Raw genomic sequence first — 13,154 nt, forward strand, 5'->3', positions numbered from 1 at the left:
CTGCTGGTATGTCATGGACAGACCCAGGTGCCGTGGGTTGACTGACAGAGATCACTGGCAGATGCACCACCTGTACTCCCCACCGTGCTAACTCGCTACGTTTTATCCGCCCGGCGTTCCGCTCGTTGTTGTGAGCGTTGCTCCTCTGCCCTCTGTTGTTGCTGGAGGGCGACTGTCTCCAACTACCCAATAGCCTCAACGTGCCAAACCCATTTAGCCCCATCTATCTGGCCAAGCAGAAGCTGCTCGGGCATGCGATGGCTGGGCATGCGGGTTACATGATCAAGCCAAAACAGTCCTGCCCGCCAGAGGAGTTCACACAAAGACAAAAGTACCCCATGTAGCATATACGGACTTTTTGAGCAAGTGCTATTAGCGAGCACCGATTAAAGCTGGCACGGCACAATAGAGGGTGGGTTGCCAGTACCACGCCCGGCCACCTTTCTCTCCAAAGTGCTGATGTATATACACCGTAGAATGTACTAATTTAAGGCTTAGTAGACGCAGGGGAGGTCCACGACCAGTTCAGATATTCATCACCGATGTTGGCTGTGGGCAGGAATCGAACTTAAGTCACCGAATTCATAGCGGAGTGTGTGGTGCTAGCCACCCCTCCCTCTCGTGCGCTGTGCCAGCACTTACCCAAGCATTCTGTCGAAGGCTATATGGGGGATTTTGTCTTCTTACACGCACAAAAGACAAAGACACACACATACATGCACTCGCCCGCACACACACAGCCACAAACCATCACACTCGCTCACGCACACACGGCAAGGCAATACTTCATTCAAATGCAAGTCTAAGCAGGCCTTGACGCACGATTGGAAAGTGTTGCCCATGCAAGCACATCGAGCAAAAGCAACAAGGAGCCAAGTGAGAGATCCTCCACTCTGCAGCAGCAATAACAACAGCGCACACAGAGAGGCCGCCCGGCGCGGGCGGGGGACGTCGCGCGTGCAGAGGATGCTGGGAATTCCACGGCGAGACTGGGCAAAGCGACTTTTGTGAGTTTTTGGGTTCACAGCTTTTTTTGAGTGCCGCATTGTGGAAAGGTGAGAGCGGTTGTCTTATGAATAGATTGGCCTCGGCCATTGGAATGTGGAATTTTTTATAGTTCGCTTAGGGCTACCAAACAAAGATAAGTTGTTTCACCCCACGGTTAAAGGTGCAGCCCTGAAATGTCTCTTTGCTCGTGCCACTGCTGGCAGAAGGGTCCTCTGCTACGTGGAACTTGAGCGAGCCTCTATAGCAGTGGCAAGATGTTAACTACCTCGGCTGATATACAGCAAGTCGTGCGTTCGATCCCGACCCTGACGCCGTTTTATTTGGAGTTTCGATGTTCTCCCCGCAGTCGCGTGGATTTTTCTCCGGGTCCTCCGGATTTTCCCTCCACATTCATTATCAAAATGCGTTTAGAGTATTTGGCTGCTATAACCTTCCACACCATAAGCCACTTCGTTGAGCTATCATTTGTGGCCAGGTCGCTTCTGAAACAGAGCCACATAGCTGAGTGGGGCCTGGGCTGGTAAATAAGACGACAACAACAACAACAACAAAGAGTTCAGATCATAGCGGCCTCTTCTTCCACAATGGCTCGACGGCTTGCAAGGAGGTGGCAGTGCCCACAACTCTGCCCCCACCATTGTTGACCTGCCCATCGACTGAACTTGGGGTACCCATTCAACCTCCTGGGTGGACAGAGGCGGGAGGGTAGGAGATTTAAGAAACTGTTCCCACTGTCTGTGTTTGATTGAATGAGTGGTTGGGTGAGTGAGTTGGTGGGTGAGTAAATGAGTGAGTGTGGGAGTGGATGAGTGAATGGTTAAGCGGGTGTGTGAGTGGATGAGTCAATGGTTGAGTGGGTGAGTGTGTGAGTGAGTGGGTGAGTGAGTGGGTGAGTGTTTGAGTGAGTGGGTGAGTGTTTGAGTGAGTGGGTGAGTGAGTGGGTGAGTGGGTGAGTGGGTGAGTGAATGGTTGAGTGGATGAGTGTTTGGGAGTGTGGGTGAGTGGATGGGTGGGTGAGTGAGTGGGTGAGTGAATGAGTATGTGAGGGGATGAATGGGTGGCTGAGTGGGTGTACTGGAGCGTCGGTTGTGTTTTGTCTTCTTGTCAGATCGTGTGTTTCCCCAAACCGGTTCTCAGTTCACAAACTTTCGCTTTTCGAGGAAGAATGTGAAGATTTTTTACAGAGTGTCTGTGCGTGCGTACTCTCGTCGTGTCTCCACGTGTATGTCGGTTTAAATGGCCGTCTCTGTGTATACCTCTAAATCTGTCTCCCCATCTGTCTGCCTGTCTCTCTCCTCTGCGTCTCATTGCTGGACCGAGTTTGCCATCTGTCCCCTCGCTGCCCTCTCCCTGTGTCTGCCCTTTGCTGCTTCTCTCTCGCCCCGCTCCTTGTCGGCCTCCATCGCAACCGTCAACACCTCCACCGCCGCACGCTGTCCCCTCGCTCCCCTCTCCGCCCGTTGCCACCGCTTTGGCAGTGCCGGATTACCGTCGTAGCTCAAGTAGCTACACATGTAGTAGCTACACATGTAGTAGCTACACAAGTAGCTAAACATGTAATAGTAGCTACTACATGTGTAGTAGTTGCACATGTAGTAGCTACACATGTAGTAGCTACTACACGCGTAGTAGCTACTACACGTGTAGTAGCTGCACACGTGTAGTAGCTACTACACATGTAGTAGCTACTACACAAGTAGCTACTACACGTGTAGTAGTTGCACATGTAGTAGCTACTACACATGTAGTAGCTGCACATGTAGTAGCTACAACACATGCAGTAGCTACACATGTAGTAGCTACAACACATGTAGTAGCTGCACATGTAGTAGCTGCACATGTAGTAGCTACAACACATGCAGTAGCTACACATGTAGTAGCTACAACACATGTAGTAGCTACACATGTAGTAGCTACAACACATGCAGTAGCTACACATGTAGTAGCTACAACACATGTAGTAGCTACTACACGTGTAGTAGCTACACATGTAGTAGCTGCACATGTAATAGCTACGGGGGCCCCGCACTTTCAAGGGCCCCGCGCTAAATGCTTTCAAGCTATCAATTCCGGTTCAGTGATTCTGCACTTGCTCTATTACTATAGTACTATACCACCTTAAACTTTTACAAACGACTGGGTGTTTAAGGTTATCGATTTGTCGTATTATCCGGCTGCATAGCAAATGAAAAAATACAATTACTTTACTGTGCAAGTTAAACGTTTGTGTTTTAATATTTACGTGTTTATTTATTTAGGGCCCCTTTATAACAACATATGCTACAAGCCCCGCGCTCGCTTCATCCGACACTGGGCTTTGGCTTTGGCAGTGACCCAGAAACGAAGTGGAACTGCAGCGGCTCAGCAGAGTTAATGAGCAGGCGGCGGGGGGGGGGGTCACGCGTGCCAGGCTCAAGGCGAGAGAACTCCCAGCAGACGCCGCGCGTCGCTTCGAAAGCGGTGAGCACAGAGGCTCGCTAGTGAAATATCGCGGGCGGGGGGGGGCGACCCTGGCTACAGCAGGCAGGCGGACAGGCTTCAGAAGCCCCGTGTGTGTGTGTGTGCGTCGTCTATCTGTGGGAGCGGTGGGGCAACGTTTACGCCGTTTAGCGCTGCGCTGTGAACCCGGCGAGCCGAGTTCGATTTCCCGCTCGCGGTCACCAACACCAGTGACGATTGTCTGAACCGTTCTTGGGCCTACCCTGGGTCGACTCAGCCTCAAATGAGTGCCTGGCGTGGTGTGTGAACATTGCCACTGGGGAGATAAAGGCGGACGGGCGTGGTGCTGGCCACGGACCCCCTCGTGTGCCGTGCCGGCCTTCTTCATAAGTGCTCGCTAGCAGCACTTGCCCCAACAATCGGCTAAGGCTATAGGGGAATCTTTGTCTTTCTATCTACCTGTGTGTCGCTGTGCGTGGGGAGCGGTAGTGTAGCAGTTTGCGCGCTGCCCTACGAACCCGACGTCCCGAGTTTGATTCCCGCTCACGGCCACCACCGGTGTCGATTATATGACCCAGTCCTGAACCTCCCCTAGGTCAACTCGGCCTCAAATGAGTACCTGGTGCGGTGTGTGGTAAACACCGCCACTGGGGAGACAAAGGCGGCCGGGCGTGGTGCTGGCCAACCCACCCTGCTCGTGTGCCGTGCCGGCCCTTCTCATTGCACCTTCTCTTCTCACCCGAAGTCTCGCCTCCCTGGCCTTCCCAAGGGTATTCGTAACTTTTCTATTCCCCGAGTGAGAAAATAGCAACTTAAATTATAACGCACATGAGCAGATCTAACGACACACAGAGGTGTGCTGCGCCGCATGTCCAAAGCGGTCTCAGCTTCATCCAGACCACCAGCTCTTAAAACAAAATAACTGAACGTGTGGTCAATTTCGTCATTTAGACCACCAAAGCTCAGAATGTTTGCGAAACCGTGGCGACACCCACTTTGCTGTTGCTGCTCCGGTATTTCCTGGCTACGTCGCTGCCCCTTTGGGGTCTGGAGTGTACCAACTCACCATGGCTCTCGTAAAGGGTGTCTCTGAGGCGCACATCCCTACTCTAAGCAAAAACTGCAAACTATAGTTTTTTATTTGACCAGCTCAGGGTCCTCTTTTTCAGAAGCGACCACAAATGGCCACAAATTATTGCTTAAACGAAGTGGGCTTATCACGTGGAAATGTACAGATGGCAAATACTCTTAAACGCACGTTTCTAAACGTGGTTGGAAAAAGTGGAGGACCCGCTGAAAGAACATGGAAACTCCAACTATCCAGGCGTGAGGCTCGGGATCTAACCCACGATCCCCTGCGTACCAGGCGAGGGAGTGAACGTCAAGCCATCGCGGCACCCCAAACAAACCATGAAACCACGGGGTAATTATGTGAAATGTTTTTGTCCTTCCTTATCTCATTAAAACAGCCTCTCCTAGGCTGGGGCAGCTGGAGAGATACGCAGGCTCGTTTAACGAGCTGGCTTGTCTGGCTCTCGGCATAACTGTGAGTCAGCTGCATGGGAGGAGATAGGGATCGTGAAAACGAGCCCGCGGACGTCACGGCTTGTTGTGTCGCAGGACATCTGGCTGTGGTCAGGGCTTCACAGGCGTAACTCGCCAACGACTTCCGCTGACCCAGTAGCAGCAGCTGCAACAACCGTTCAACGAGCATGGCCCTGCTGATGAGACTCAGAAGGTCAAAACCAGTGCAGAGTTGTGTTGGTGTAAACAAATGCCCGCTGGGTAATATTAGTCTGGAAAGCCAACGGTCGGATGAGCTAAAGCCCATTGTTGTTTTACTTACGATGTGTGTGGAGAAATGATGGAATCGTAACGCGCAGCGAGGAGGTGGAGCCATGAAATGGGCTCGTGTGCAGGTGTGAGGCGGGTCACTGTGACCTTGTGAGCCCGTGTGAGAGGTAGCCCTCGTCCAGCAGTGGACGGACCGAGTGGTCGATGGCGCCTTCGAGGTGAGACGCTGGGCTTCAGGCAGCGCTGAGCCCCGGCCTGGAGCCCTCCAGCGATCGGTGGCACACGCATAAAGGGACCACGCTTATATCGGAGGCCCTCATTAACTGGAACCGCATTTGGCAAACGCTGCGCCGTGCTCTTGCCAGCGACGCTGGCGACGCGACGGGGTGAGTGCGCGTGGCACCAGCAGGCGTTTGTGTGTTGCAGATAAGGGGAGACCGGTGGTCAAACGGCGCGTGAGTGATTGGACGACAATAAGAAATTAACATGCCCGTATTGTAAACTGGAGGCATTCATCCAGAAGCGGATTGTCCGTGGCTGATGGCGATGATGATGATGATAGCGAGAACTCTATCCACCGTCATCGTCAGCCATGCAAACCCACCGCTGGATGAGGGCCTCTGCAAGCCGACAGCCATCTCTCACCGCTCCTTACAAAGCAACAATTCACTCCAAACCGTCAACACGGGGGCTGATGAAGTTGTCAGACCGTGTGAGAGGTGGCCATGGCTTGAGGAGGCCTTCATCCAGCAGTGGACGGATGATGATGATGATGATAATGTGGAGACGGAACACGTGTCCTTTTATATTTATCTCTCATCTCCCCCCAGGGAGCGTTCCGTTCTTCGGCGGCCGCTCCCGCTTTGAGAGTCTTTGGCTGCTGCTATGCATGTCCACGTGATGAAGAGCCGCCACTTCGTTGAACTATCATTTGTGGCCAGGTCGCATAAAAAGCTGCATAGCAGCTCAGTGGGCACCTTCCTTGGTCAAATAAAACACAAGTTTTTCGTTTTAATAGTTTTGCCGAGTCAACCTCGGGAAGAACCAGAGAAACTTTGTCGTGAACCCATCAGCGTGGACCCTCAAGTATCTCCTGTCCTACACGTGGGCTCTCTGCATCCTCTCTGGCCTCTTCCCGCCCACACGCCAAAACTCTCTCCATCGGTATCATTCGCCAAACATGCTGAAGCAGCACCGCCTCCTTCTAGTTGAGTTTAATTTTTGTTGAGGCTTTGATGCAAACGCAAATGGAACGTTGAGCGCTCTGATGTCAGGACTGTGCGGCGTTTTGTCGGCGTGATGAAGAGATAGAGGCGCAGCCCCTGCAGTTCCTCGTCCGTTCAAGCCACTGCTGGAAGGATGGGCCTCCGCTCGAGAGAGATCTCTGGAGAGCTCCAGCGGAGGGTGCTTGGCCTGCTCTTCCCTTTGTCGGGCCAAAGACATCCTTGGAGATGGTGTCAGTTGTCAACTGCGGGGGCGATCGGTGACACCGACGCGGGGTAGACGGGCGAGGCGGGTTGTGGAGGAGGGTCAGAAACCTGCGCCGTTTTGTTTTATCTGCCTGGCCGGGAGATTGAACCGAACTGGTGACTTCTGTGCGCGCTGCCTGTCACGCCGGCGTGGCGGCGTCCCGAATGCTTTCACGACACCGCTCGATGTGGGTTTAGAAGCCGTGCAGCTTACACCGTTTTCGAATGTCGAGTTTTTATCCAGATTTGTCATCTCGACGTATATCTCGCCGTGCGGCATCGTGACACCGATTGGCATTCTGCTGCCACCGCTGTCCCGAATGCAGGGCCGAGGAGCACTTGCGTTTTAATGAGCGGTTGAACAGTCGGCAGACTTGAGAGATCGCATTGCCAGAGTGTGCTGGAAGCTGCCAGACATCTGCAGCTAAGTGCTCTCAGCCAATGGCAGCAATGAACCAATGTTCAGACAGGCAGTCAGCAATTTCTATTTGTGTCTTATTGATCTGGAAGGGGTGATGATTATAATAATGATTATTATTTAATACGCTTGCTTACCCAAAATACAGGAGGATCCTGCCAAGTTTTTGCAGTGGAGGCGATGTTACCGCTGTGTGGGATTCGCAGGTGAATTTGTCGGCATTGGGAGATTTTGTCCAACACCAGTTACGTTATTTGTTTTTAAACTATGGGAGAAAACTGGACGACCCTTGAGGAAACCAATACAGAATAGGGGGAGAGAACATACAAACTCCACTCACTCATGACTTAAAGATTTCGTGACTGCAGGAATTCATATTCTTGGGTGTTTCGGGAAAGTCACATATATAGGTTAAAAGAAAATAACAAAGAATAACAAAAAACTACGACGTTTCGCTTGTCGGAGCTTCACGTTGCGAGCCAAACACAGAAGGCGTTCTGCGTCTCCTGATCGTTTCCAGCTGCCTCGGTAGCGCCGTGCTGGGGCCACCGACGTGTTGACACAAGAGGAGGAGGAGGAGGAGAGGCGTTTTGGGTTTTTCCCTCTTGCTTGCCCCTTGCAGGCCCACGCCACGTGGTGAAGCTTAGAGGCTGACACGTGGTTTATGTGTTACCGAAGAGAACCGACGGAAGAACGGGGGCCCCCCCGCGCCCCCCCCCCTTCTCTCCACTGTCCCGACGACAGTGGGGGGACGACGACGACGAGAAGGTGGAGGAGGCACAAGAAGTTGTGGGGTCGGGGTAGTGCGGTAGCTCCTCCATGAAATGGGATGACCAGGGAACTGCACCGCCACCAATGCGGTGAGGCGCAGACCATCAGGTGGATGTCACCGATCACTGCCCGGCTACAGCGCGCGTGGAGCGTGGAGCGAGTGCAAGGGCTCGAGCAAAACACGGAACGTACAAAATGTCGCCTGTCGCTTTATCTCAACGCCAAGTGGAGGAAGCAGAAGAGTAAAGAAGCCCTTGTTTAGACGCTAATGCTCTCCCCGAACGCCCCAGCCTCGCCGTAACGATTAGCATGGCGAAGATAAATAATGTCAGTAATTAATATTAATAAACACTATTGATAAATAATATTAGTAAATAATATTAATGAATACTATTCATACGTAATATTAGTAAATAATATTTAAAAAATATTCATTATATTCTTTGGGTCTTTCGGTAAAGCCACGTAGATAGAAAAAAACTACACTCAAAATCACGATGTTTCGATCGCAACACAAGCAATCGTCAGGTGAAAAAATAAAATATATGTTGGTAAATAATATTAATAAATAATATTGATAAATAATATGTTGGTAAATAATATTAATACATACTATTCAGGCTGCAAGAGAGGTGCCTGGGGCGGCTCGCCAGCGGTTGCCCCTGCAGCAATGAACATGGACATGGAGAGAGAATTCATCGCGGAGACTCGTGCGTGCTGGTGAGCAAATACAAACAAGAACAAGCCGAGGTGAAACGCGTTGAGAGTACGGCCATCCCTTCAGGCGGTAGTGAAGGCGTGACCACAATAACAACAACAACCGCCACCGCCGCATTGGCACGAGGAACCACGAAAGAGCAGGGAAGGTGGCAGCAGCAGCAGCCAGGCGACGAGTCGGCGCCGCCGACAATTTGCCAAAGCTTTGCGGTCCTCTACATAGAAAGGTGTCATCGGCCACTCGATGAGAGTTTCCGTGCGCGGAAGAAAGCCATGAAGAGAGCCATGAAGAGAGCCATGAAGAGAGCCATGAAGAGAGCCATGAAGAGAGCCATGATGAGAGCCATGAAGAGAGCCATGAAGAGAGCCATGAAGAGAGCCATGATGAGAGCCATGAAGAGAGCCATGCGTGGGGGGGGGCAGCACTCCGCTCCACGCCGGTGAAACGGGTGGCAACCAAATTCTGTCGGGCCGCGTTTTCCTGGTGACCCGGGGCAATGGCGGCTCCTCGACGCCAATGGGAAGGCAGTTTCACAGCCCATCTGTGTGAGGTCCACCGACCCCCAACCCCCCAAAGTGCTGGCTTGCAGGCGTGGGTCACCGCCGCCCGGCTGGTGGTATCATCAATAATACAGCCACGTGTTCAGCTCTCTCGAGGTGGTGGTTAAGCCGAGGCAATGTGGTGGTCATAAGACATGCACACACGCAAGGCATGATGGGAGTTTGTGTCTTCCCTCTGTTTGTAAGCAGCGCACGTGTGCCTTGTTGTTGTTTCCACACCTGACTCTGCTAATGAGGCTGAATGTTCGAAACCAGTCCAGAGTTTTCTCGTATGAACCCAGCGCTGCTGAACTAATGTTAGCTTAAGTATATCCACAAAGCTAAGTCTGTCTGCAAAGTTGACACGGGACACATGAAATGAAACTTTGAGTCATCCGATCTGTTTGTGGGGCATGTGCGGTCACCTGTTGGGAGTTAAGCATCCACGATGTGGGATGTTGTGTCTGAGACGATTAATTTTGTCATCGCCGCAACCGAATGGAAGCTATTTCACAAAAACACACGAAAAAAGGTCAGGTTCAAACAAGGAGACGTTGAATGTCGAAACCGTCACAGGAGGTCTGCGTGTATTTGGGCGTTTCCCCCGTTGCACGGGGGCTGTCGATGCGGTCGAACGTCGCATAGAGCGTGACTCGCCGGTGATGAGAAGCATAAAATGGAATTTGTGAATATCCCGTAGTAAAAATTACAGCTGCACCACCACCAGGCACAAACACTGCGCTAAGTGTGGGTGGTTGATCGGTCGGGGCGGGAATGTGACGCTCGGATATGTGACGATCGGGTACGCGAATGCTCAGGTACATGACGCTCGGTTAGGCGACGTTTTATTGCGTGCATTTTTTGTTTGGAACTACATTTAATAGTGCCAATTAAGTGGCTTATCATGTAGCCATTTATCGCAGCCAAAAACTCTAAATGCTCGTTGATTGTAAATGTGGAGGGAAAAACTGGAGGAGGACCCGGAGAAAAATCCACGCGACCACGGGGAGAACACGCAGATTCCAAATAAACAGGCGTCAGGGTCGGGATGGAATCCACGACCTCCTGTATACCAGGCGAGGTAGTTAACATCTCGCCACCGTAGCGAGAGATGCGTGATAAGATGGAGAGATACGGTGCGATAAGAAAAGAGGGTTGCAGACAAGATCAAGTAGCATTGGACCGTGCATTTTGGAATTGGCTCGTCACAATTCTCTGCGGTTTCACTGGTGGTGTGGGGAGGTTTTTAACTTTCATTATTCTCACGGCGTATTGCTTTTTTTCTTACTCCACGTGGCATGTGACCTGCCCTGTTGATCTGTTTGTATTGGCGGATATCCTCCCACTGCCGCTGCCCTTGTTCTGCCAATTGGCCCGTCGCCACCGTGGGCAGCCACGGTGGCGAGATGCTGGAAAGCTGGGAGGGTTGGGGGACAGGTGACGTGACCCCCGTTGGTGGATCTCCCCACCCACCTACCCTCATTAACGATGACGCTCTGCGGTTCGTGTGTTTTTTTTCTTTTTTATGGTGTTTGCTGGCAGGGCGAGGGTTCAGTCTGCAGGACCGCACACAAGAGTGAGTAGAGCACGTGGCGCCTAACACGCGCCGCACACCACTTGCAACGCCGCGAGAGGGCCGGTGCGGTAGCCGCCCCCCCCCCCCCGCGCACCCTCTGGGGCGGTTGCAGCGGTTTAGAGTCGCACAACTCGCGATCGGAAAGGTCACATGACTCCTAATTCCTCGTTGGGATAGTGGGGGGGGGATCAACCCGGCCTCAATCACCATCAACATCGATCCAGGCTTCATACATTGAGCACGGCATTGCGGGAAAGTCGAGAGTGGTTGTCCTGTGGAGAGACTGGCCCACCTATCACGGGAATGTGGAGTTTTTAAACATCCAGCTGAGGACCGCCAAGGGACGATGGGGGTCGTCGTGGTCTCCGGCAACTTTCGATCGCTGAGATACTGGACTTCGGTTTGACGCTAACAAAACAAAAAGAACGCAAAAGGTGTGGTCGTGCATTTGCTCTTATCAACCGCACTGTGTGAGGAAAGGGCCCGCACCTGAAGCAAGCTCCCGAGAGCCTCTCCAGCGGCTACATTTTGGGCCAAACTCTTCCACGCCGACAAAGACGTCTTGGAAAGAGGCGGGAACACCGAGCACTTTACAGCCGCACCGCGTGCGATCTGCTAAAGTCGACTGTGGCGAGACCCATTTTTGTGGTGGGGGGGAAGAGGGTCAGTTCGAGAATCCCACCACCGTCGTTTCGACCGCCACGCCGGGAGATAGAATCGATAACCGGCGACCCAAGTGCGCTGACCGCTACACACGACCTAGACCGCACACACGCAGAGAAGCATCGGGAAGGTCACCTTCATATTCTGTGTACGTTCTGCTCCGCTGTGTGGCAGTGAACTCGGCTGCCCCCCCAGCCTCATTATCCTAAGTTCAACACCAGTGCCAACAGGGATTGATCCTTAAGTCAACCTCATTCATACCCAGCAGTTTCCAGCAGGGATTAAGAGGCTTCGGCAGAAAGTAAAACCCATGGCATGTGACTTATAAACACACACACAGAGAACCATAGACAAATATCCCCCTGTGTAGCCTACGCAGACTGTTGGTGCAAGTGCTGTTAGCGAGCGCCTGTTAAAGGCTGCGTGGCGCACTAGGACTAGGAGTGGCCTTCATCGTGCCTGGCCGCCTTTGGGTCCTCCCCCGCCATGCCAATATTTACACACTGCACCAGATACTCGTTTAAGTCCGAGTCGACCTAGAGGGAGGCCTGGGACAGCTTCAGACACCGCATGCCCGTCATATGGTGTTGGGACTCGTGACCGGGAATCAAACCTAGGTCGCCGGGATAGTTGTGCAACTCTCCAAACACAAATGTATAAAAGCCTCAGGTCGTCTGTGCAGCCTCCGTAGACTGTTGGGGTGTGCGGGTGGGGAGTGGGCAAGTGCTGTGAGCGAGCAGCCCGTGAAGGAGCGTGCGGAGCACTCGCACGCGGTGCGGCCAGAGCCGCGGCCACGGCCCACTTCGCTTGCCGATGTATGTTACACCCCGCACCACCGGCTACCTATTTAAGGCTGAGTCGACCTAGGCAGGGGGAGGGGGCGGGGATGTCCATCCATAACGGTCGCTATAGGTTGGCCGCGGGCAGGAGAATCTCGAGTTATTTCGCCACGAAAGACAAAGATAGCAGCAAGTGCTGATAGCGAGTAGCACCTATGAAGGCCCTGATGGCACACGAGGGGGTGGGTTCACAGCACCACGCCCGACCGCCTTTGTCTCCCCAGTGGCGGCGTTTACCACACACCGCACCAGGTACTCATTTGAGGCTGAGTCGACCTAGGGGAGGTTCAGGACCGGTTCGGGGCAGCTAATGTTAATGTGAGTGGTGGCCAGCGAACGCGGCGGTGGTGGGTTTTCCACCAATCGAAGGGCTGCCAGGTAAAAAATTAACACACACACACGTACACACACACACACGTACACACACACACACACGTACACACACACACGTACACACACACACGTACACACACGTACACACGCGTTGCGTGCGAGTGGCCACCTGAGTTGTGTGAGCTGCGTGGTGTGTTCGCTGTGTAAACCCCCACGCCCCTTTTGTCGCCCAGGTTTGACAAGAGGATCGTCGTGCCCATGTGCGTGCCCAGTCACGTGCAGGAGAAGTTCAAGGCCTCATATCCTGGGTAATGATCATCATCGTCATTTACATAAAGTTTTCGCGCAGTTCGGTATTTGCGCCGTTTGTTAGAGGGCAAAAACGCTTTGCCATTTCATATTTATGTCATTTCAACACCGGTATTTGTGCCAATCTTCACCTGTATTTGTGCCACATTTGTACAATTTCAACACCGGTATTTGTGTCATTTGTTAGAGCGCAAGATGCGCTGTCGCGAAGGAAGGCGCCGCTGCGTTACCACCGGCAGGAGCTTCACGCAGTCGTATGGGGGAGCGATGGTGCTATC

General features: G+C 52.7%; 1 protein-coding gene across 3 annotated transcripts in view; it reads left to right on the top strand.

Annotated features, from left to right (window-relative positions):
* Positions 1 to 13,154, top strand: part of LOC133352631 (type 2 lactosamine alpha-2,3-sialyltransferase-like) — a 61,534-nt gene that overhangs the window by 28,439 nt on the left and 19,941 nt on the right. For all 3 annotated transcript variants that reach the window (XM_061568393.1, XM_061568408.1, XM_061568402.1), the window contains 2 exons: positions 10,699 to 10,732; positions 12,801 to 12,875. In XM_061568393.1, coding sequence (XP_061424377.1) covers positions 10,699 to 10,732; positions 12,801 to 12,875 — 109 coding nt within the window. The remainder of the gene's footprint in view (positions 1 to 10,698; positions 10,733 to 12,800; positions 12,876 to 13,154) is intronic.

Source organism: Lethenteron reissneri, chromosome 5 (genome assembly GCF_015708825.2).
Source record: "Lethenteron reissneri isolate LAM-NWPU_2019-01 chromosome 5, ASM1570882v1, whole genome shotgun sequence".
In the NCBI taxonomy this organism is placed as follows: Eukaryota; Metazoa; Chordata; class Hyperoartia; order Petromyzontiformes; family Petromyzontidae; genus Lethenteron; species Lethenteron reissneri.